Source organism: Synchiropus splendidus, chromosome 3 (assembly GCF_027744825.2).
Source record: "Synchiropus splendidus isolate RoL2022-P1 chromosome 3, RoL_Sspl_1.0, whole genome shotgun sequence".
NCBI classification, from domain to species: Eukaryota; Metazoa; Chordata; class Actinopteri; order Syngnathiformes; family Callionymidae; genus Synchiropus; species Synchiropus splendidus.
This window is the reverse complement of record NC_071336.1, coordinates 30488961-30513636: the sequence shown is the minus strand read 5'-3', so window position 1 is coordinate 30513636 and position 24676 is coordinate 30488961. Positions and strand designations below refer to the sequence as shown.

The 24676-nt window shown below is 42.3% G+C and overlaps 4 protein-coding genes across 8 annotated transcripts; 1 reads left to right on the top strand and 3 right to left on the bottom strand.

Moving 5' to 3' along the window:
- Nucleotides 1-1050: 1050 nt before the first annotated feature.
- Nucleotides 1051-11835, bottom strand: LOC128756123 (phosphatidylcholine:ceramide cholinephosphotransferase 2-like). Of its 5 annotated transcripts, none has more exons than XM_053860356.1 (7): nt 11751-11835; nt 6874-7596; nt 5061-5178; nt 3183-3240; nt 3016-3111; nt 2724-2890; nt 1051-2270 (listed from the first exon to the last, which is right to left on the bottom strand). In XM_053860356.1, exons 2-7 carry the CDS (start codon nt 7392-7394, stop codon nt 2097-2099), a joined length of 1134 nt encoding a protein of 377 aa, XP_053716331.1. In that variant the 5' UTR covers nt 7395-7596; nt 11751-11835; the 3' UTR covers nt 1051-2096. The 5 variants fall into 5 exon arrangements, with proteins under 5 accessions (XP_053716331.1, XP_053716335.1, XP_053716334.1 ...); XM_053860360.1 differs by lacking the exon at nt 11751-11835 and adding an exon at nt 9686-9730; XM_053860359.1 differs by lacking the exon at nt 11751-11835 and adding an exon at nt 9020-9589.
- Nucleotides 11836-12087: 252 nt separating this feature from the next.
- On the top strand, nt 12088-16637 carry LOC128756124 (aminoacyl tRNA synthase complex-interacting multifunctional protein 1-like). Its single transcript, XM_053860361.1, has 7 exons — nt 12088-12627; nt 13515-13609; nt 14331-14444; nt 14511-14675; nt 14741-14949; nt 16188-16359; nt 16426-16637. Exons 1-7 carry the CDS (start codon nt 12599-12601, stop codon nt 16590-16592), a joined length of 951 nt encoding a protein of 316 aa, XP_053716336.1. The 5' UTR covers nt 12088-12598; the 3' UTR covers nt 16593-16637.
- Nucleotides 13553-18847, bottom strand: LOC128756125 (uncharacterized). The gene is made up of 5 exons (XM_053860362.1): nt 18576-18847; nt 18341-18492; nt 18105-18267; nt 17223-17449; nt 13553-17160 (listed from the first exon to the last, which is right to left on the bottom strand). The coding sequence occupies exons 2-5, from the start codon at nt 18458-18460 to the stop codon at nt 16873-16875; spliced, it is 798 nt and encodes a 265-aa protein (XP_053716337.1). The 5' UTR covers nt 18461-18492; nt 18576-18847; the 3' UTR covers nt 13553-16872.
- An 829-nt stretch (nt 18848-19676) lies between these two features.
- Nucleotides 19677-23726, bottom strand: LOC128756145 (dickkopf-related protein 2-like). The gene is made up of 6 exons (XM_053860394.1): nt 23168-23726; nt 22112-22184; nt 21658-21826; nt 21431-21587; nt 21132-21266; nt 19677-20761 (listed from the first exon to the last, which is right to left on the bottom strand). The coding sequence occupies exons 2-6, from the start codon at nt 22126-22128 to the stop codon at nt 20394-20396; spliced, it is 846 nt and encodes a 281-aa protein (XP_053716369.1). The 5' UTR covers nt 22129-22184; nt 23168-23726; the 3' UTR covers nt 19677-20393.
- Nucleotides 23727-24676: the final 950 nt, after the last annotated feature.

The following is a 24676-nucleotide window of genomic DNA, read 5'->3' as shown; positions in this document are numbered from 1 at the left end:
ATTAAACTGCGATTATTGAGATGAATTATTCACAAATTATATTATATAATTGTCGCACCCCTGTCTCACAAGATGTTCAGTTTTTAAGGGCGTCAGGATATTAAATGTTTAAGGGTCCTCGTAGCCAAGCAGAATGGTTTGCTTTGTCTCAAGTCACACAGTATACGGAGCATTGTTCGGGCCTCCAACACAGGATCTGTACAAGGTTTGAGGGTGCTCTAGAAGTCAAGTGTTACAGGAACTGAGGAATGTAGAATTCAGTAAAGGTCCATGAACTAATGAGCGTAATTTTTTTTTTTTTTTTAAGTCAAATCTGTGACAGGACGAAGTGATGGGTAGATGAGTGTGCTCATTTTCAGAGCTCAGTAGGTGTTGCACTTTTTTCTTTCATTGAAATGGTGGTTCACTTCCAAAGATTTTACAGCAGAGGGCGCCATTTACTGGGCTCTGAAACCGGGGACACTGTTTCATGAAGCCTCATCAGCCCACTAGACTTCAGGTTCAAGCAAAGTCCAGAGTTAGAGGTCAACTGAAGGCCATACACCTACATGGTGTGTGGTCAGCGAGTAGAGCCCCAGGTAGAGTGTGTTTGAAGGAAAAGCTTCCAGAGAACCGACTCGTCGTATGTGTTTCCACTCCAGGTTCCTCGATGTGAGGCGTGTAACTCACAGAACTGGAGTAAGACGGAAAGCTACATCACAATAGTTCATCATCGGCGATTAAAACTAAGAAAAGAACTTTTAATTCCAGCACAAGCGTCACACACCGTTAGAACCATTGAACACTGAACACAGTAGCTAAGAATGATCTTCATTTATCCGATTTTTAGCAGCAGAGAAAAAAATTCATCATCACTTTGCAAAATCTAAAACAACAACAGCGCCATTTTGCACTGTAATTCGAGAATATATTTACAAACATAATCGTCACTCAAACGCCAGGAACAGCAGGACAAACCACTTAGTTTGATATGTTCGATATTATTCGACCACTTTTGCCTTCATCAGTAACCAAACTAATAAGATATTAAACAACAGAATTTAGGATCCAAACAAAGCTTTCATATGTAAAAACATAAATAACAAAATATATGTACAGCAGTTCCAACAAACGCCTTCAACAGTGAAGTGTTGTGGGAAGGCCCGACTGCGGTAGTTCTTGTTAATCCAGTTCACGTTTCGCAGACCATGTCCAAACACCAGATGACAGAACTGAGCTAAAAGCATCTTTGCAACGCATTGCAAAACAATCACCATTAGTTTTTAACATCTTCTGTTCAAACAAAAAAATTGCCTTGTAGCTCGACGGCAAAGTTTTTCCATTTTTTCCCTCCCTTTGGGATGAAGGATCTCAATGACCTGATTTAGCATCTTATCATCACGGGTTTAAACTGGGTCAACTGAATTTGCATCTTGATATTTTGGCTTTAGCTCCATGGTTGTCATCTCACTGTCGGCATGTTATTATCTGAGAAGCTCACTCAGTTTCAGGGAAGGTGATCCAAGCTTCCCTTTGTTTTGATTTACTCAATAGTACTGAAGTTATTCATGCTAATGTTCCAAGAATAAGATTCACTAACTACTTCTGTTGCTCAGGTAGACAGCAGTCATCAAATGAATATTTCACAATGTCAGATGCCAAGTCAAACCAAAGAGATATGAGGTGTGGAATTTGAGATTCTGAATGAAACAAATGAGATATTTGTCGATACTTAATGCAGTAAATATGTGAATCTTGATCATCACATAACCAGAACAGAAGATCCAACGAGTGACACCAAGTCATAAAACTGACACGGTCGGTCAAACGCTTCAGAGGGGCGAGTGACGTTGGCAGCTCTGTGCTCCCAACACAAAGCTTAGTAGTTCAAAAGTATTACACAAAGTTATAAACTTAAATCGGGACAACGCATTACCACAAGTTCTCTTCAAAGACAAGATAAGTTATTACACAACAAAATGTTCTTGAACGGTCCTGAGACAAAAGGAGCCCACCAGCTTCTGGAGAGTCTTCAATAACAAAGTCTTTGGCAGGAAACTGCTCTGGTGGATAAATACCAAAGAAATGAAGGGTTAAGCTGATGAAGGTGCGTGCTGTCACTCGTCCCGACCCCCCTCCACGATCCTGTACCTCTGCCGGCACGTGGCTGGGACAGGCAGTGGAAACGAGAACTCGATGGGCACGACAGTCTGGACGTTCCTCTCCAAGAACTTGAACACCGGGTTCCACCAGGTCCTGGATAAGTAGTTGTTTGGCGCCTGACGCAGAGCCTGAGACGGAACATCGACACTTCAATAACAGGGGCAAACATAAGGCAAATATGAGGTTTTACTCCAAAGAGAAATGAGATTATGGCTGTGCTATCATTGTATGGAGGAACATCTCTGCCATCAAGATTTGAAAACAAATGGAAAAAATCTCTCTATATATATATATATATTTAAAAAAAAACAATAATTACGAAAAGTGATTGTCACAAAGTATTTTAAAAGGTTTTCAATACAGCTTGAAAATTATTAATTTCAAGTTAGTAATATTAAGATTTTTTTCGGTTTCAAATTGTATTTATGAATTCAAAAGCTTTTTTCAGCTTTTTTTTCAAGTTCAGTTCAAAACTGATGGCACAGAAATGACGTTGTGGGTGGAGCCGCATCGAGACTGACGGCATACAGGTATATCCCTGCATATCATTAGTTTCGGAGAGACTGACGCAGGAATCTTACATGTGTATTAGCCATCGTGTGGTACCACCAGAAAGTCCTTGTAGTGACGATGTATCCAACGACAACATCAATACTGTAGTGCTCATGGGCAATCAAGATGCAGATGACCCCGGAGGCGCTGAGAAGCCAGCAGAGCCACTGATACCAGCGCATCCAAGGAGGCGAGTCTGCAGGCAACACAACTCGAATCACTCTAAGATAATAAAGGAGTTCTGCCTCTTGTGTGGTGGAGTTCTTCTCACTAAACCTCCGGGTGGAGACTGAAAGAAGTCAGATGCGGACGGTGACTCACACTCTTTGATGAAGAGGTAGGACAGTGTTAACATGACCGTGTGACCGCTGTACAGGAAGTCGCCGCACATCAGGTGGGAGCCCGTGAGGGACAAACCTGCCATGGACACAGACCAAGGATTCCATAAGATCCAGCAGTCATGAGTGAAAGGTTCACCTGAAGTTCACCTCCTCCTGAGATCAGCCTCAGAATCCTCCAGATCTTCCCAGTGGAGTCGTTGTACAGCTGTGATCAAGAGAACAGCACCGTAAACACGATGAAGTCATAGACAGAGGTGTTAACTGAAAATTAGACAGCCTATTCTCGCCTCCTGTACTCCGCAGAAAAGTGGATGAATGTGATGAAAGCATCTGCCTTGATGTTTTAATAATCCACCAGACAATTCTGGTCACTCACACTCAACCACCTCCACAGATCAGTCAATTCCCACCCAGCTCCTGAACACACCCGCCAAATAGCCCTGCAGTCCAGTGAGCTGCCGTCCAGCCACACCTCAGGTTTGTTATGTAATGGATCAAGTATTACAGAAGAAACCAAAGCTCACCAAAATAAAAGCCTGAGAGAGAAGATTTTAACATCTTTTTTCATATCAATGTATTGTTTTTGTTAATAATAATGCTTTAAAGAACAATTTCCGGATTTATTTGAAAGTTAAACTCCAGCGGCGCATGAGAGGCAGGGAACTTCTGCACGTGTCGGCGGATGGAGGATGTTAAAAACCACATTTGCTCCACTGGTCTGTTCCGTTTTTCCAGTGTTTGTTACCATTTACCAGAACAATCAACAGTCAATTCATTAACATAACAAAAGGGTAATAGCATGTTGAGGAAGCATCGGGCTGGATGACATGGTCTTACATCCATATCCCAGCATACTTTGGCTGAATGACATATCAGATATGAAACGATACAGAGCAAGTGTATTGTATCACAACCCATTCTATTCAAATGTGTTCAAATGCTCCAGTAAGAGGAACAGTTTGAATTCATTACATAAATGAAAAAAAAACTTTATTCATGTTGTTATAGCAAATGTTAATTACTACAAAAGAAGAAAAATAAAAACCAGATGCACTGCACAATTTGTCAATATAAAATATGTAGGACTATCTCAAAGAGATGCCCCAAAAAAATGAACAATGAATGCACTGTTGACCATCATATGGACGCACCTGTGAAGCGTATATTTTCATTTAAAACATGAAACAAGAAGAAAGGTGGTTCAACACGACATTATAGCGATGAGACGATATTGCCTCAGTTCAGATGTCGATCTGTCTCAACATAGATATAATGATTATATGGAGACATCACCCAGCACCATTCTGAAGTTGCTGAAAAATGCACACAAGTAGTGATAATAGCGGACACCGCCACCTGGTGGCCTCAGAAAATCGAGACAGTGTTTCATGAAACCTCATCTATCCTTCACTAGTGACAAGAGTATCACAACTCGGTCAAAAACACTGAAGACTAACTCATATTATACTAGATTTTGTCAAGTTATTTGTACTCTTGCTGTATCTGACATAATCAATTTAAGTTATTTCACAGGACTCTGAAAAACAGACTGTAACTCTATAAGGAAAAAAAGCTCAACAAACAATCTGAACTAAAGAGGTAGAATTGTTCTTCACTCTGCACTGTTTCCCATATAACTAACTCTAAAATCAGAAGAAATGATGCTTACAGTACATGTAATAAACCAGAAGCTATGTAATACAACGTAAGGTACGTAGTGGAAAAATCAAATGTAACTAATGTCAATACATTTTAGGAAACAGAGATAGATACAAATAAATTCAATTTCTATATGAGTGAGCAAACCTTACTGAAGATACAGATAAAACATTCACCAAATAACAACGATGACCAGACTCTTAAAGGGTGTTCACCTGTCTTATCTTTTTATTTGACTGATAAACATCTCCTAAAACGATGTTGCACTTGGACTGTTACCCATGCTGAGCCCCATGTGAAGTGGTGGAAACTATCCCGGCTAAAAGCCTGGTAACAGACGTGTAAATAAAGAGCCTGTGTTTGTACCTTGGGCGCGCAGACCATGTGTTTTCCAGGCACCGGCAGAGTGGTGATGTACATGGTCACGCAGCGGTAAAAGTAGAGTGTGCCGATCAGGAAGAAGCAGCGGCGGCCGATGATTGCCCTGGAAAACAAAGCACATTTCTCAAACATTCATTCGGCGCATTGGTGTCAAACTAAATCTGGGATTTGTTTTTACTTCATGCAACTGAGTCAGTGATTTTTGAAAGCAGCTGTAGCAGCAAGACAAACAAAGTAACCATCAACTAACTTCACATAGGTGATGAATATTCACTCTGCAAATACACCCCAGTAAGCATGGTTTTCTCTCTCACCCAGGAACACTGGTAATCACAGAGAACATTTTTCTACTGGGCAGCAGCGGTCAGCTGTCGGGTCAGCATGACTCAGAATCATGGATGCACTCTCACCTGACATCCACTCGGAAATAAACAAGATGTCAACTGTCACTGTTGAGCGACGCCGGTCACTTCATTACTTAAGTTACAATGCTTGTGTGGGCTATTATTTCTGGTCAGTTTTCACAAATAACCTGACTCACAAACATGATGTTTTCCGTCAAATACATTGTAATATGGCTGCTCCATCAATCAATTTTTTTATCGTGATCACGATTATGAAAACGTGATAATTGTCATGAAAATGATTATTTGGTCGGACATCCGTCTCCCCAGCTTCTCTTCTCATTCTGTCCCGATGCACCGAAACACTGCATCACACCTTGCCCCTGTGACAGTTGCCCGGTGGGAAGCTCCTGTGGAGGGCACAGTGAACGTGCTACACAGAGGGAGCCACTCAGCGTGAGCCTTACACGGAGTGGGAGACGCTAATATTAGCCACTGTTAGCGACCGACTCGGTCGCCTGTACAACTGCGGGATGGTTTTCAGCGTCAGGAGCAGACGCTCATCCAGCATTCTGAGTCACAGCAGCAGTGCTAGCTGCTTGTTGGAGATGTTTCGAAAACCAATGATTATTTGGAAGTGGATAAATGTATAAGAACAATCGCTTATGCCCAACCTGAGACAGGACTGATAAAAATCAAGCGCTCCTTGTCATTCATCACGCTGAAGAGCGCTCAAATATAGAAGTTTTATTATCAAGGGAGTGACTTTTCCTCTCATAAAAAAACAACTGTTTAATTATCATTTAAACGTTACACATTGTTTTTTGTAGTTCATGGTTCAATACAGTTTGAAAGTTCAATGACAGCTAAATCTTAAGTCGTTCAATAATCCTGATTATGACACTAATCAAAATAATCATTTTTGCCATAATCAACCAGCACTACATTGTAAGCAGTTTCTCAAACCCCGTCCAAATACAGTACAGTACGTCCCGACTGTTTTCATTTGGAAGTCTCATTACAAGGAAGTTCACATTATCATTCTTGTGAGGGCAGCCATTCATTCATTCCAAAGCTTCTTTCACAACTGGATATAATTTCTGGGTCACGGAATGTGTTGCCACCATTGGGAGGAGAAGAAGAGAACGCAGGCAGGGCGGCGCAGTTGGAGACAGCAGCAAGAGACTCAGATGAGATCAGAAATGAGTCCATCAATGGGACATGTGGAGAAGTCCGGAGACAAGGTTAGGGAGGATGGTTTGGATACATGGAGAGGAGAGACAGAGTTGAGACCAGGGATGTTGGACATGAAGCAGAGGAAGACAGCCAAGTTCAGTTCATAAAGCAGGAGGACATGAAGAGGGCAGATGCAACTCGCGAGGCTGGCTTGCAGTGACAAGCTAAAGATGACGCAGTTTTTCTTTCAACTCAGTGTCTGCTGGTGTTGTTCATACCTGTGCTTGAGAAAGAGCCACTGCAGAAGCCACAGTCCCACCAGGATCAGCCCGTTGACCTCAGTAACCGTGAAAGCCCAAGGGACTCGGTCAACATAGTCGAAAAACTTATCCGGCAGTGGTGGGCTAACCGACTTGTCCGGCACCCTCTCGTGGACAATGGTGATGACGACGGTGGTGAACAGGAGGTTGAAGACAGCGTAGAGAAAGGCCACTCCCGTCTTCCACCACTCTTTGGGCAGACGGTTACTACGTTCCTCTGGCACTGTGATCTTCACATAGTCGCAGTGTCGCCTCAGTCCGTTGCTCAGAGACTGGACCAGCTGGTTCTGCTGGAGCAGAGTGCTCAGTTTATTGCACTTTTTCTTTCCGTCAGGGTCGTCTGTGGGGGGCGACGGCGAGGAGTTGAGTCGGGCTAGGGTACCGTTGGCAACCCTTGGACTAGGGGATGTGGGGGAGTTTGATGTAGTAACCACAGCTTCCACATGGGGGCTGTCCTGGATCAGCTCAGAGGCTGCCATCAGAGGGTAATGTTTGGTCCCACCACAACGGGCAGATGACACTTTAGATGGAAGGTGGATCAGTCACCACTTGGAGTTCATCTGGTCCAGATCATTGATTATTAAAAGTCCAAGGATAAGGTGATCAATAATCCAATTCCAGTCTGAGATAACAGCAGAGTTGCAGGTGGGTGATCAACTTGTTGGATGAATCATCACAAGCCTGAGAAGAAAAACAAAAGATTAATCACGGTCTACCATCATCACTGTTTTTAAGGCAACATCACAGATTGACACAGATTCATGCACTTCATGATGTTACTAATTCAATCGATTGATATAAAAAAAAAATCAAATGAATGCACAACAGAATCCACATCCATCCTTTACTGTCCAAAATCAAGCACAAAAGGTCACCATCTTTGTGTTTTTAACTCTCAAAGGGATGTTTTCTTTCTTAAAACCTAAGTATTTAAAACTGATTTCTGTTCACCAGAGAAGTTCTTGACACGACACATTGCCGCATCAGTAAAAACAGAGTCCATCTCATTCATCACTGAAGCGAGAGGAGAGGTCCTGTTTGACAAACCCACCGAGGAATTCCGTAGTTTACCTGCCACATTCTTGATATTCCATACACACCTGAAACAATTATCTATACATCACTGAACAAAACTACCGTAATTACCAGACTATAAGCTGCTACTTTTTTCTGAGCCCTGCTTATACAACAGCGCGGCCAATATATGGATTTTTATAGGCTGAAATCAGATGAAATCAGCGGCTTTTTATTTACCCTTAAAGCACTCAAAATGCGCTGTTTTTGCCCGCGTGTCCACAGCTTCGGCAACAGAGCTGATCTCCTGGAGGTCTGTAATCGAGAAGCAGCAGCTTGGACTGGCTGTGGTGTCGGAACTTCGGGCAAGTGGGCGAAAACGGCGCATTTTGAGTGCTTTGATGTCAATAAAAGACGTGAGGAGTTCATGATTCTAGTTCAGAACATTGCGCATTTGTTTGTTTCAAGAGTCAGTTTCTATGTCGAAACACGTTTTTGAAACTAGTTTGAAAAGCTCTTTTAAGCCGAGCGCACCACTGACCTTTCTACAGCGCAGACAGCACCGCTGCATGCGCGGCTTATAGACCACTGCGGCTTATGTGTGAGCAAGATCTATTTTCCTTCTTAAATTTAGTGGGTGGGGCAAATATTCCGGTGCTCTCTATAGTCTGGAAATTACGGTACTTAAAACCCTCTACACAGGTTCTTTAAGTTTGAGGGAAGATGGGACCAAATGACGTGTCTAGTTCTGGCAGGAATGTGTGTTTGTTTGCCAATAATCAAGTTGAGACTGGAAGTTAACCTGCTGTTCTCCGCCAAGTCACACTTAGAATGACATGCCATCACAATAGACTTTGACTTCTAGTGACCCTTTCCTTTCTTATCAAGCATGTGGGCATAGCGCATGCTGGTGATACCCGGCGAGTTGGACATGATACCTGCTGCAGCTGATAATAATAAAAAAATGAAAAGTATACATTCGTATCAGAGGACATTGTTAACATTGTTTCTCGAACAAGAACTAGATCATTCAAATAACAGTGGCCGGGGCGCAGTGCCAGTTTTGTCTTTCCATGTTTGATATAAATACCTGTGACTGAGCCCCCAAAACAGGAAATTATATCAGGCCACAGTGATCCATGACAAGACACAGGTGAATGTGTAAAAGGGCTCCATGCAGTCAGACTGAGGAAACACATCTTGGAAGAGAGTTTGCAACAAAAAAGGCTTTTCAGGCGAAGCCCCGCCTCCGAGTTTGTGTTTCAGGGAAATCCAGTAATCAAATAAGGCCCTGGCTGACAATGACATTTCACTTAAACCATTCCGGAAACCTGTGAATGGGCTCCTTCTAATACAACACAAAATCAATAACTCATATTCATAACAAATGACAATTCTTTGACTCAATGCAAATAAAGAATATTGACTCACACTTGGATTAAAAACCTCTCACATCAAATTTGACAAACCCACCATTCGACTCACAACTCTGTGTTTATTTCACCCTTGCACCCTTGCTATTCTTCAGGATGAAGCCTTTTTTTTAAACATGCCATGCCAAGTTGTTTGTTGAGTATAAAGAAGAAGACGAAATTTGGAGATCATGGTTGTTGTTGAATTTGACACCCATGATCCATGATTGATGCTGACGGTCTTTTGCAATGCTGACATATTTTCTGTTCATTGCAATTTCATTATTTATCTATGAGATGATTTCTTCTTCTATTGTTTCATTTTTTATAGCACTTTTACTTACATGCCTTTTTTTGCAGTATTCCAATATTAATATTTACTAAGACGCACTGGAATAGATGTGAAGACAAGGTTGGGAGGAGGGGAGCTGTTGTGCTAAAACAAATATAAAAATAAAATACATAAAATATGAGCAAATCAATTGCAATTTTCCGTGGTGTTTCTGACTTTTCAGTCAGAAACACCACTTCTTCTGTCTAAATGCATATTTTTCTTGACAAAAGATTCTATAAAAACACCTCATTAAATACAATCGAGACTTGTAGGTTTTTAAACGCAACCATCGCTTGGAATCTTAGAGAACGATGTGCTGCTCTACAAGTCTACAGAGGAATTATCAGGATGTATTAGATTAGACAGACAGGCAACCATCTACAAACAACACACTGGGAATATAACCACTGTGTGTCACAGAAATGAGTTGTTCCAGTTCTAACCTTATCTTTGACCAGCTCCTTCAAACATGATAAAAATCAAATCAAACTGGTTTCTAGAACACAAATGCGGGGATGGTGGTGCAAGATTGCATAACCGAGGAACAGCTGACAAATGTGTGAGACTTTAATGTCAAGAACAAAGGTAGTTAAGTAGCAAAGCGGACGTACAGTAATTGACCTCCTGAAACGCCACTGAAATAGACAAAAAATTGTGAACGGTGACTGTCCAGTGCCAAATGTCACAGCTCACTGCTGACCCTAGTTCACATGGTGGTGCATGAGTGTATTTGGAGCGATTGTCAGGCAAACCCTCAAAATATTATTTATCTTTTAATCCAGACGACCACAAATAGTATGACAGTTAAGGACTATGCTGACTCTTAGTGACACAACTAAGATGTCACTGAGGACTGCCCAGGAACCTATGCCAGGATCCTGTTTGTAGACTTCAGCGCTGCCTTTAACAGAATTCTTCCAGCTCTGCTTGAAGACAAGCTTCGCTAGCTCAACATGCCTGACTCCCTCTGTGGATGGATTACAGACTTCCTGACCAGCTGGAGTCAGTGTGTGCGGCTGGGGACGACTGTCTCTGACACTCGGACCCTCAACATCGGGTCTCCTCAGGGCTGTGTTCTCTCTCCCTGGCTCTTCTCTCGGTACACTAACTGCTGCACCTCCAGCCACCAGTCCATGAAGCTGATCTAGTTTGCGGATGACACCACCATCATCATCGGGCTCATCTCAGATGGAGATGAGTCGGCTTACAGGAGGGAGGTGGAGCGGCTGGTGTCCTGGTGCAGCCACAACAACCTGAAGCTCAACGCCCAGTAGACAGTGAAGATGACCATAGACTTCAGGAGAGTAACAGTTTCTCTGTCCCCTCTCACGTTGGCTGGTTACCTATTCCTATTGTGTTTATTTTATTTATTAACAGCACTTTATTTCGAAGCACTTTCCTAGTTGGTGGGACTCCCACTGACCATGACAATAAATTCTATTCTGATTCTCTTTAGCACAAGATTCTTAAACATGGTAAACTAAAGTTTAAAGACAAGTCTTTGTGGAGATAAGGAGCAGCAAATGGAAAACATTAGGGAATTTCTCCTCAAGTGTCGTGTCGCATCCTGTTTACAAGCTCTCAGACTGACTGTAATTGACTTAATGAAGTTAAAACCACAAGATCTCAATTTTCCTAATTCAACAACACGCGACAGAAAAGGGGGAAGGCAACAGACAGGAACAGGACACATATTTAAGAGTGGTCGGCGGTTTGTCACGCTGTTGGGCCTCGATTCCATATGTTCTTTTTAAGATATTAATTAAATGTATCAATCTATATATATAGCAGAAACATCAAAAATGTATCGCCTTAGTGCCAAGAAAACAGCGCGAGGATGACGAACTCAAACTCTCACTTGTATATAGTGAATGGAAGTTAAAAACAAGAAGGTGACTCAAACAGGTAAACGTCATTCCTTCATTTCGACACAAAAGTGGCAAAACCGGAACTCGCGAAACACCTGAGAGTTTCGTTGAATAAAAACACCGGTTCATTCTTGTCTTTAAAGAGCGCTTCAAACGTTACATGAGTACCCGGGTTGTTTAGGGAAAGAAAAGTTGACTGAAACCTACCTGGAAGTCCAGAAGAAAACTTCTCCCCACGTCTTCTTCCTCACCACCTCTGTGGGACACAGCGCACGAGCCGTCGGGAGCCACGCCCACCAGCCGGTGTTAACCAATTAGACGCTACGTCAGCTTCCGGTGACGCAGCATGTCGAAACAGCGCGATGACTCACACGAAAGAACCCGAGACTTGACTGACGTGACTCACCTGAGCCCAATTCAAGTGAATAAATGACAAGTGATTGTAATAAAATATTGCATAGCTTTTTAGCGTCACGTGCTCTTTATATTTTATTTTTTTTAAGTTACACGTTAAGTGTGATTTATTTGTCTTAGTTCCGAAGAATCTAAAACTCTTAGGTTCTTAGGTGTTATACAATAAAAAATGAAATATATAAAATAAATAACAACAGATTATTATTCTCATTCTTATTATTGTTATGTTAATAATAATACTTCTTAATTTATTTTTTGCTTCAGAGGAGGAAAGATTAACTTTGGTTAACTTTGAGTATTTGGTTGATCTAAGACACACATCTAAGTGCCAGACAGGTCAAGACCAGACCTGATGAAGGAAAAACGATACAGGACTGAAATTATTCCATGTCAATCACTGTGCTAAAATCCTCCAAATTGGTCAGGTGATCAATTCGCCTGTGTATAAAGTTTAGTACAGCAGCTCATTAACTATCCTAATGTGCTCAAGACAAAATCCAAGAATGCACTTAAAAGAGGGAGGTTCTTCACCTTTGACCTGCAGTCAAAGATGGAATCAGACAGCTGACGGAGTTTGACTCCCAGCTGAAGAGTGCCGTGTCTTGTTGTTGAGCGACTGAGGAGCCTCAATCTCGTGCATCATGGACGCTGACAATCTGTTTAACCCCAGGTACATCTTAAAATCCTTGTTGTTGTTGTTCATGAGCGAATAATCTGACTGTTTTGATTCCTGCTGTCATTTAATTTGCAGTTTTAAACTGCAGATCAAACATGCGGTTTGCTGAGAAGACATGTTCTTCAAAGAGGACGTTGTTGGACTAAAACAAAATATTTTGCTGACAATTGTAATTTCTATAAGAGTAAATCTTAATTTTTATATAGTTAATTTTTTTGTCTGTGTTTATTATTATTATTATTCAGTTATTTAAACTCAGTAACCTCATTAAAAATACTTAATGTATATCTGTTTGAATGTTTGTTCTCTTAAGAGTATATTGAAAACCAGTGTCGGTCAAGTGCTAGCTCACAAGTCATGTTATTAATAGCAGCGGTTTGGAAGCAGCTGTCGCATCTCTGTTTCGGCACTTTGGCAGCTGCTACTACACACTGTTTACCCCGCACAGTTAGAGAATAGTTGGGGTTTGTTGGGACTTGCATTTGGATTGAATGTGCTTTGCAATCAGTAAATATAAACAATTAATGTTCTATGTTGATGTTGATTTGATTCTTTTGACACTTGTAGCTATGAACTGAAGTAAAGTCTTGTAAAGTATATTTGATTCAGCATCTAGAGGACAAGAACAATTACTGATTTTGGTTTTATGATGACCTACTAATATCATATGGAATTGTTCCAGACAAATTTAATTGTAAAAGTATGATCTTCACAGGAGGTTTGCTGATTTTTTTTTCTGACAATGGTGACGCACAAGTTGTAAGACATTTTGCTCCAGTTTCTCCTCCTCTTGTTTTCTTAGATCAACATTTCAGCACACTGTCAAACTTTTATTGGTTGAGCTCAACTGAGAGGATTGATGGCTTGTATTAACGTTTCAGCATGGCAGCAGCCCTGATGAAGCTGGATCCCGAAGATGGAGAGAAGATCATGGAGTATTTTAAAACTCATGCCCTTCTGACCCGAGAGAAAGCACGTAAGACTTTGACTGAATTATAGACGTTAATCATGCTAAAATAGATGTTTTGAAGCCGAGCAGAGCGGACCCCAAATGCTTGGATGGGGAGACAACGACACGTCTGAGAATCAATACAATATTTACTTGAGACTCGTACAATGAAAATAAAACAATCGAAAATAATCCAAACAAAAAGCGTCACCGAATCGGGAGAACAAGGAACATAACGGACATAATGAATGAACGGACGAATGGATTCGATCTGACACACGTTGCTGGGACCAAGGCGCTTGAAGCGAGCTGCGATGATGATTTGTAGATTAGCACCAGCCACGTGCCATGACTGTGGCAACGCTCCAACAACCGAGGGAAACGGAAAAGCAAAAACGGAAGTGACAGACAAAAATAAAAGCGAATCATGACAATAGATGCTGAAGTTGAGGTTAAAGTTAAAGATTTAACACTGAAAACTGAGGTAGATTTCAAATCAACTAATGAAAATAAAAAAACGACTGACATAAAATGTCAAATTACATTGTGACACACACCGGAGACAATGTGTAGTTCAAATATTATTACTGTATTTTGTTGCCCCCACCCTGACTGCACTTGCTTCTTCACCACCTTTCAAAGACACAGTCAAAATATTAGATTTTTTTCCAAAATACCACCATAGCTGTAGCTACATGTGTTGACCAAACAGCAACTTGTGGATCTATAAAAACAGTGTATGCTTCAGTCCTGCAGTCGTCAGTCAGGGAGCAGAAGAAGCTGCTGGTGGAGAACGCCAAACTGAAGAAAGACATTGAGGATCTGAGACGTCAGCTGCAGGACAAACAGAGACGGCGCAGCAGTAAATAAATATTATCTTGGCCCTATTTCAAGCTCCAAATTCACTTTGAAGTATCTTCTTTCCTAGCAAAGGCACCGCACCCTGCAGCCTCATCTCCTTCCACCACTAGCTCTGCTCCCAGCACACCTGCCAAAGTGACTTCCTCCCCTGCAGGGGCAACATCTTCCACGTCACTGCCATCAGACGCTTGTAGAGACAGACAGAATCGACGGAGGAGAGGAGAACGACGAGGTGAGACGAGCGGGGAGACAAGGAATGGAACGAGCAACTGAGTCTTTAACCCTGCTCTCTTCTAGGTCGCCCTGCCTCAGTCTCTCTGGAGGTGGACCTTCCAGTTGATGTGTCACGTTTGGACCTCAGAGTCGGGCGGATACTGAGCGTTCGCAGACATCCGCTAGCAGAGGCTTTGCTGGTCCAGGAGGTGGACGTTGGTGAGAGTGGTCCTCGGACAGTGGTCAGCAAACTCGGGAGGAAAACAGATGAAGAGGAAGTGACACTGGAGGAGGTAACTCTCACTTTTACAGCCTCATCTGAGGGCCTTCTTCACAAGTGAAGGGACAAAGGTGTGGGAGATTTATAGATCAATTTGTTCCTAAAGTGCAACAACACCCTGTAATAACGAAACAACATGTAATAAACAGAATGAGAAGAACGTGCAATTACACATTTACTACATAATAATTTGATACATTTGCTAGTGAAAACATCAATGACAACACATCCATCTGCATACTGACGTGAATGATTACAGCAGCGTTTTTCAACCGGTGAGCTGCGGGAAATGACCCAGTTTCACCTCATTTGTACAGAGTTAGAGGTGGACAACACTACATGGATTTGGTCAGAATCTTTCTATGCACTATACTGACGTGTTGCCCGCTCGTCTTCCCACACACATTTACAGCGAAGAAGCTGGTCAAATGTGCAACTTCCAGTTGTTTTCTCTAAACCCGATGCACCTCTAACTTGACCTCTCACCTTCACAACAGAAGGATGGAGCCTTCCTTGTCGGCCCTGCAACGTCAAAGACTCTGCACCGCAGAGCTAAGAGAGCTAACAGCTATCGTGACGTCTCAAAAAAAATCGTAGACGAGCAAAAGTTTTCTTTGCCAAAAACGTTGATGCAGTACCAAACAAATGCATTCCAAAATGTGAAGAGACGATTCATTGTTGTTTTGAAGCTGCAGAAATGAATGAATCCCCAAACTATAACAAAATCATGTAAGCGTGATATGGTGAAATCAAAAGTTTGTTTAAAATAAAATAAAAAAAGAAATCATGATATATTTTTGCCATATAACCCAGACATGTTTAAACAATGTCATTTTCTGCGATTAGTTTCCACAAATTGTCAAAATTAGCCGACAGTTGGTAGCTACAACTTTTCAAACCAAGTGTGCCGCGGATTAAAAAAGTTTCAAAAACACTGGATCACATGATTAAAACATGGTACATTCAGGAAAAAAGTAACATGTTACCAAACAAGTTACTGCCACTTTGGTTATTACATAATCCTTGTCACAAGGAAGATCAAGCTTGAATTTCTTTTAGAAAGGTGGAGTCTTCTATGAAGGATTAAAGACAGAATAAGTCTAAGAGACTAAGATATAAGAGACTCAATAGAAGAGATATTCTGCCGTACACAGGTTACCAATGCATTAGTCTGCGTAATGATTATGTGCCAATGTTTTCTTCTCTGACCATGAATGTTCTCGACAGTCAATCCAATATTCTCCTTCACAGCTCCAAGGTTCTCTCGCCGTGTTGCTGTGCAACGTCAAGGCCTGTAAACTGAAGGGCGTGGTCTCCCAGGCCCGACTGCTCTGCTGCTGTGATTCGGAGGACGCCGTGGAGCTGCTGGCTCCGCCCACAGGCTCCTCGCCCGGAGACAGAGTCACCTGCCTCGACTACCCCGGTAACCTCTGTGGCAATAACAAACAAAAAAAACAGAAAACTGAGCTGGGAAAATATCTTCACGCAGGAGAGCCAGACAAAGAGCTGCAGTCCAAGCAGAGAGTTTGGGAGCTTCTTCGGCCGGACCTCAAGGTAGACGGCAAGGGCGTGGCCAACTTTAAGGGCTGTGGTTTCCAGGTGAAGGGAAAGGGTCTCTGCCGCGCTCCGTCCCTCAACAACTGCACCATCAGATAACCTGATGCAGACAGGATGTATGCTCTCACTGCTTGAACTAAATAAAACCAGATGAAAACCAGTTTGTTTCCACCTGAGCTCTAGTTCATGAGAAACGCTGCTTCGGTTTTCAGGATCAAAGGACGAAATGGTTTACCTTGGAAATCTGTACCACCCATATTACAAGACGGCTTCCCCGGATGTAAACAGGAAGTAGGACAGGCACATGTTAGAAAAGCTTTTGCGGACATTGCGATCTTGTTTAAGATAACACGCTAGAGACGTTTTCACTCCAGTTAATTCAGTCAAAGTGAGACGCCTCGCTTGAGCATATGATCTTCAGAGCTTTATGATGGTTCTGAGCAGACACTTGGAACAGATGCTCTCTGAGCGCTCGGCCTGCGACACAGGGCCATCCGCCATGGTGATCGAAAAACAAGTACCCGCCACCAACCCGCTGCGCCAGCGCTCTTATTGGATCCGGCATGCTGGCAAAGTAATCCACCGGACGAAGGCCAGACTTCTTAAGCTGGACTGCGTTTGTGAAGACAACCAGCGTGTGACAGTGCCACTCTGGACCAAACCAATGCTGTCGATCAAAAAGAAGATGAGTAAGCATTGTGTTTTCAAGGTCAGATTGAGTGCATTCACCTCAACCCGCTGCACCAGAGGAGCCATGTCTGGAGGCTGATCTGCTCTCACGACCAGCACGATCACATGGATTTCATCCATGGAGAGGTTCTTGAGGATTTCCGGATTTGGCGAGGGAGGGATAATGTCCATCATGGCCAGCCGCAAGTCTGACTCTTTTTCTTTGCCCCGGAAAAACTTGGTTAAGATTTGAAAGAGGAGCATAAAGTCTATGGACTCGGTAACATCTGAAAATGAGAGTTTTTTTTTAGGAATTAATTTGAACCTGCTCCATATACTATAACTCTAATGCTTGGGTCTTTTCTCTAAGCGGTTTAATTTATTGATATATGACTTTAGCATTAAGAGGAAAAACAAGCTTTTATTCAAGTGTTAAAATGTTACATTTCACAAAACAAATCGAAGATTAGTCGCCAATACAATATAAAAAGAATGTAATTTAACTGCAAATAAAACACAAAAATAACTGTAAATATGATAGTAATTCAAATTCTTTAGGTATTCGAAGAGCTTTTTATTTTAACTTAATTCTGAATGACGTTTATATCATCTTCATTATTATTTCATGTACTGACAAAATATGTTCATGTGTTTCACAGTTTTTGTCATCTATTTGTGTACTTGCAACATTTAAGTAAAAACATTTCCATTACCATTCTCATCCAACTGTTCATGGTTCCAACTAAACAACGCAAATATAGCAAAAAACAAGTGCAAGTAAGATGAAACATTTTAATAGTACCTTTTTCAAATAAGGTCAATAACGACACTTTCACATTAAATCACGAAAAATGGAATTAAAGTATCATTTGTAGGATATAATTATAGTTCATAATATGAGATTTGAAATCTAATTTTTTCTTTTGAAAATGAGCAGCTTACCCTTCAGCGCCTCCCAAACCTGGAACCTCCACGGTCCGTTACCGAGCAGCATCACTTTCACCGTCCTCAGAGGCGGCGCCTGGCCGCCGCGCTGTCGGGGCCTTTCGATAAACGTGCGATAGTAACTGTTTCCACAAAAGACGAAGTCCCACTCCACTTCAACCTGAGGAAACAGAAAGCGCGCGTTGGTGACACCTCCTTGTGTTCACTCGAACTTCACTTCAACATGTACACACCACACTGGCCATCCCCGGGCTCGAGCCTTCCGGTTGTTGGTGACGACTTCCGGAGGTGTTGGCGGCGGCGGCGGCGGCGGATGGAAGGCAGGTCAGAATCAGAATCAGCTTTGTTGCCATGGTCAGTGAGGATCCCACCCACTGCGATAGTGCTTTGGAATAACGTGCAATCATGAACAAAAAATAAAATAAAATAATAATAATAATGGAAGTAACTAATAAATAAGTAACTCACAAACAACAAGGGGTGATCACGATTTCATCACTCTGACGGCCGAGGGGAAGAAGTTGTTCACGTGACGGAAGATTCTTCTCTGGATTTTACCTGCACTTCCTGTGTAATAGCGCCCCACCAAGTGACCACTTTGATGAACTGCAGTATCAATACCCCATTGAGACTTTACTCTTCTTGAATAGCGCGAACAGCAGCTGATCTCTTCTGAAATCCTCCTGATAAAAAAAAACACCCGAGCAGCTCATGTATAGCTGCGACCGGACTCCTCGCTTCCTGACACACACTCCCCGCCTGTCTGAGTCCCTCCTCGTACACTATGTACACAACTGTGTTCCCTTTCGCACGTCACAATTAGGTTTGGAAATGCGCATCAGTCGAGTCTAACAACATTAGGCAGCGGATCTGGGGACACGGAAGATGCCATTCACGCCCACTGTGTGCGATGAACGTGTACAAGCTGGAAAAGTCACGGTGAATTCAAACTACTACCACTTTCTTTTTAGCATTAGAGCTTCTACGCAATAAAACCAACTAATCTTTTTACTAAAATGGCCAACAACAATTTACTCTCTTGTCAGTAATTCTCATTTGCAGTAAAAAAAAAAAAGATTTCAACCAGCAAATGTGACTTACCTCTTGAGCTCTGTGAGCAGCACTTATGGTCAATATTTAACTCTGATCCTTCCCATCTGTTAGTTTACTGCTTGGATGTTGTAAAACTAGGTACCACCTCTCTGCCTGTGAATACATATATGACAGGTGGTCAATTTTTAATATAAACTCCTGTTTAAGATAAAAAAAACGAAACTATTTTCAATAGAAAATAATAAGAATTCCAAGCCCGTTCAGGACCATCAAGGCTACTACATTATATTTACTGCTATCAGCAAATCTTACGATCTTTCATTGTACAAAATAAAAGTTAAAAAATGGCAGACCTCGCATGTTGAAAAAAAGACATCATTTAATGACAGAAACTAACAGATCGACAAGGCAAAGACCACACATGAAAACCATTTTAACTCTGTCCAAACCACTGAACGTTATCTTGAAACACTCAAGACACACAGTTTTTTTTTCATCTTCTGTTTCGGTTCAAGATGATTCCACAACGGACCTCAATTTGTCTTGAGTCTGAGAAACCCTCCCAAAAAAAGAGCGGGTGGAAAAAAATCTACTCAAGATACACTAGAGCATATATTGAGCAGTAGTGGCAGTCGAGAGCTCTGTGTATGAGCAAAGCTCACAAAGAAGGAAGTTCATCTCGTTACAAAAAAACAAACAAACAAAAAAATCATTTGAACAAAACAAAACATGTTTAAAGGTGAAGTTTAGTTTCTTGATTTGAATCGTGACCATGTTTGGCTATGTTTGACCAAGTAACTTCACTTCAGTTTTGAAAGTTCAGTTTGAAAAGCTACATTGCAGTTGTAAGAAATAATATTCAGCACTTTTCTAATAGAGTCTCTGCTGACAACAATAGTAAAATAAATTATCCATATTTGTGTGGCTAAGCGTGGCAGCTATGGAATCACTGGTCACAGCATGTATTTGCTCTGTATCCTCTGGTCCGCATCGGGCCACACAGATACTGAATATGAAAGTGTTTCCTGTTGGCGGAGATGGCGTCAAACCAGATTGGTTTCGCTGTGTCTAGACACCTAGGTGGAAACCAGATCTGAGCCACAAAGAGTTTCACATCCCACTGAGTTTGTGAGTGAATGCAGTCCGACAGGAAGCACATTAGCATGGAGACAGTAGGAGGAGGGCCGCTCCTTCCCCTGGTCTCTTTCAAGTTCTCTCTCCGTCACTGTGTCCTCAGTGTTTCTGGCACACGTGGAGTCTTGCTTTCGCCACCGACGAGGAGGACTTGGTGGACAGCAGCGACGTGTGAGGGGAATGGTGCCGGGACATGTGGGGGGCAAACTTTGACTTTGCGGCCGTCAGAAGCGACGACGAGGCTGAGGAGGGGGGTGACGAAGGCTCCGGCAGAGTGCGGCAGCCCAGTCCTTCCCCACAGGGGCATCGCTGGAACAGCTCCAGGCCGTGGTTTCCCTTCCGCCGCTGTCTGGAGCAAACCTGTCCCTCCTGCAGCACCGGCTTGCAGATCCGAGTCCAGAAGTGGCGAGCGCAGCACAGAGACTCGGAGCAGTCGGAGGAGCGAACGCAGGGGTCGCCCACCTGACCTGGAGACAACATGATGATGGCGTCAGTCAGAGATGTTGCAGCATATCTATGTATTCATTGTAAACAATACAACTCTAACTTTAGGAATTGAACGGAACATGGAAGGGTGTGTAGATTATAGTAATGTTTGAAACCATCAATTCATATTTGAATTGTTTCCAATTGACTGATGAAGTAATTTTTAACAATGCATGTCTTCATTTAGTGGGTCAAACAACTATATATAAGTATAGCAGAAAATCAAATTATTATTCTGTTTACTCTGATTTTAAGGAAAGGAAAAGTTGAATCTAAAATGTATTGAAATCAAAAAAATAAAAATAAAGTGCACTCTGTAAATGAAAAGCATTACTTGTTGGTCATGCTCACCTTTACCAGGCGGTCCCTTGACTTCCACCCGCCCTCTCTTTCTCCATCCTCTCTTCTTGGCCAGCGAAGGCTCCACCTCTTCCGTGTCAGGAATCCGCTGGGAGACAAAACCGCTGAACTGGGGGACACAGATGTCTGAGGAAGACAGAGATGGTCAGGTGACAGCCCAAAGAAAACCTCAGTTTATATGCATTTCTGATCAACGTTCTATTAAACTGCTGAGTTTAGAAACGTGAAAGATATCTGGTCTGTAATAAAACTATTCTTACTTGGATTTATTTTAGTTTAAACGAACTTACTGTTGCTGCAACGGTTGCCGGGGCAACACATGCCGTCTCTATGACAACGCCTCTTCCTCCGGCGGCAGGTTTGGCAGCGGGAGTGGGCGGGGCCTCTGGTGGGGGCGTGGCAGTAGCTCCCCTCGCTGCACTCCAGGTCGCTCATGCACTGATACAGCTGAGAGAGGATCAAACGTTGGTTAGGATCCCGACGCCAGAACCGGACCGTAAACGCATCGAACGCTCACCGTCAAATCCACACTGGGCTCCCACGAGCTCCTGTTCACCGGAAGCACGTGACCCTCTCGCAGGACCACCGTCCGGATGGAGTTCAGACGGACACGCGCCTCGCTCCCGCGTGCACACGCCGCATACAGCAGCGCCAGTGCGAGCGTCATCTGCGCATGCGCCATCCAACTGTTCAAGCAGAAATATAAACGTTGAGAACAACACGGAATATTGACAACTTGACAACTATAAATCAGCACAGCGTATAAAATTAAATAAAACCGAAGACGTATTTAACTTTATAATTGGATTAGATTTTCCGTTTGAAACGTGGAATGAAATAATCCGCCAAAATCAACGCGATATCTACAATAATTAACTAGTCAAACTTATTTTCATAGTTAAAAATGTTTTAGTCCTCAATGTCACACTTGCAAACAACATCAAAAGACACGTATTAAAAATCCGACTTACCGGCGGTTCGAACACATCCTCAGCAAATCGACTCCAAAACAGTGAAATCTTCTCACTGGTGTCTCCAAACGTCCTGCAAGAATCGGAGCTCAGTTCGTCAAAGATGCTGAACAAGTCCGAGTGTGAATGTTTGACGTCGGGTCAGTCACTTTATAGGTCGGCGGCGCGCCCCCGACACACATTGATACCCGTTTCAGGGCCATCGATACAGAGGGGGAGGCGAAGGGGGGCATTAATATTCAACAGCTCAACTTCGAGCGGCACCAACTGGACCAAACTGTCAGGGCAGGAATTATGACCCAATAACTTGGAAACATACTCACTACTTTTGCTAAAAATGAAGATGAGCATTAATCAGAAACATTTGATTTGCTTTAACTAATAGTTTATTTTTTAATGCCGCGAAATCCCAAGGTTAGTGCCAACGTGGGGGTCTGTATTTCTGCAACATCGAACTTCACATCTTCTCTGACCCAGAAATATTACAGGGAGGCGACCTTGAACGAAACCTGGAGAATGAATAAAAACGAACTAACTGATAGTGAAGGTAATAGATTTTCAACAAACAATTGCGAGACTCTTGTAAAATAAAATAATTTTAAAAAATCATTTGAAAACACAACTTCCATGTTGCCAGAGTGCGATTATTACTTTGTTGCTCTTTTAATATTATATTTATTATATTATAAAAGTTTTATTATCACTACTACTATTTATGAGTCATTTAAACACAACTTAAACACAAAAGTGCTGACTATTGAGTTTCTATTACATTGAAACAGCAACAAAAATGTATTTGTGGGTTTGAAAATCATGTGTGATATTTGCCATGACAAGTTTCTTGTCAGAGAATTCAGTCTTTCCCAATGGAAAATCAATTTCAACAGCAATACCAGTATATAAGAGGACAAACACAAAAAAGTTGAGGAAAATGAAGTAAAAAAAAGAAAAAAGTCTTGAATCATAACTGAACGTAAAGATCATAATGTATCTATAGGTTGTCCATATGCACATGCATCTTTTTTTGTTCCTTCCTACCATGGTGCTGATCCTCACCCTCACACTTGATCCTCTGTTCCTGCCTTAGTTACCCCTAGGCACTCTAGTTTCCTCCTGCATAGCCAGAAAACACACAGTAGGTCAGTGATAACTCTAATCTGTCCAAGACTGCGTGTGTGAGTGGTTGACTGCTTACACGCGTCCTGTGAGGGACTGGTCCTGACTAGCTGGGATAGGCCCAACCTGCCGCTGCCAGGTTAATTCACCACTAAAAATCAATGAATCAACACAGTGGGAGGAAAGTTGAGTGCCTTGGCATAGGTCACCGTAATGTATGAAACTGTGTTGCGTAACCAAATATTGTGTGTGTCTGTGTCTGTGTCTGTGTATGTGGCTGAAAGAAATATGAACACCGCAGGCTGCGATGGTTTACTTGGTTCATGACCACAGGAAGTGGGAGGCACACACACACAAACACTGGCCGTTATGTCATCAGTATCAAGTTCTGTAGTAGCAGAGATGATCAGAGCTGTCACCCGCAGCTGATGTGAGATGTGTCACTGGGTAACCAGAGATTCCTTCTGTCGGTGTTTCATCATCAGCTGGAGGTGAGAGGAGGACGTCACAAGAGTGGAGACTCACAACACTGGAGTCCAGCTCTGGCTACTCCTCCCACACTTGAAAAGCATAGAGAGGTCAATTTCACTCCAATTTGTCTGTCTGTGTGAGTGGTTGTCCGCTGTCCAGGGTGTCCCCTGCTTTTCCCCTTGAGCCGCTGTGACCCTAGGAAGGGCCAGAAATGACTGACTCGTATGAGCAGTAATTGAGAAAAGCTTTCTGCATCATTTTCAACTAATCTTATGTCGACCAAAACTCCCATGATGCGTAGCAGTTCCATGACATACAAAGTGTAGTCTTCAACAATGTGTTTGAGTGTTTTAACTTCATATAATGAGATGTTGTGAATCAGTGTGAATTTGTATAAAATGAGCAGGCAGATTTTAAACTTTGCAATCGGAAAAGATGCCAGGTGCTGGTGGTGTTCAAGTCTGTAGGTTCCAGATAAAGTAATACCAATAAAGTAATTCAAAGTATCTATTGAGTCTGAAACATGAACTAAAAGAGGGTTCAAATGTACCTGAGGAAACATACCATCAGAGGTTTGAATGAAAATTGGGCAACAGCGAATAGAAAAATGTATTTGACTTGACGTGAAAACTCAAATAGAATAATGTCACAATCGAGGCCTGCGGACAGAAAGTTCTAGAGATGAAACCCATCCAACAGCAGGTATCGAGGCTGCTGGCTGTTCCATTCATCTACACACACAAAAAGCTTGTTGCATAAACTGCACCGTTGCAGAGTCCCAGAGAGATAATGGCAGACTGGTGGCTGACAGTTTGCATCATCCTTCCCCTCACAAGAGGAGCAGAACAAGTGGTGCGTTTCCTTGTCGCCCCCCATATTAAATGAAAAAAAAAAAGTAAATGTAAACCTAGGTTACAAAATCCCTTGTTGCTCACTTTTTGTCATTGTATACTCACTCTTACTGACATCCACATGTGT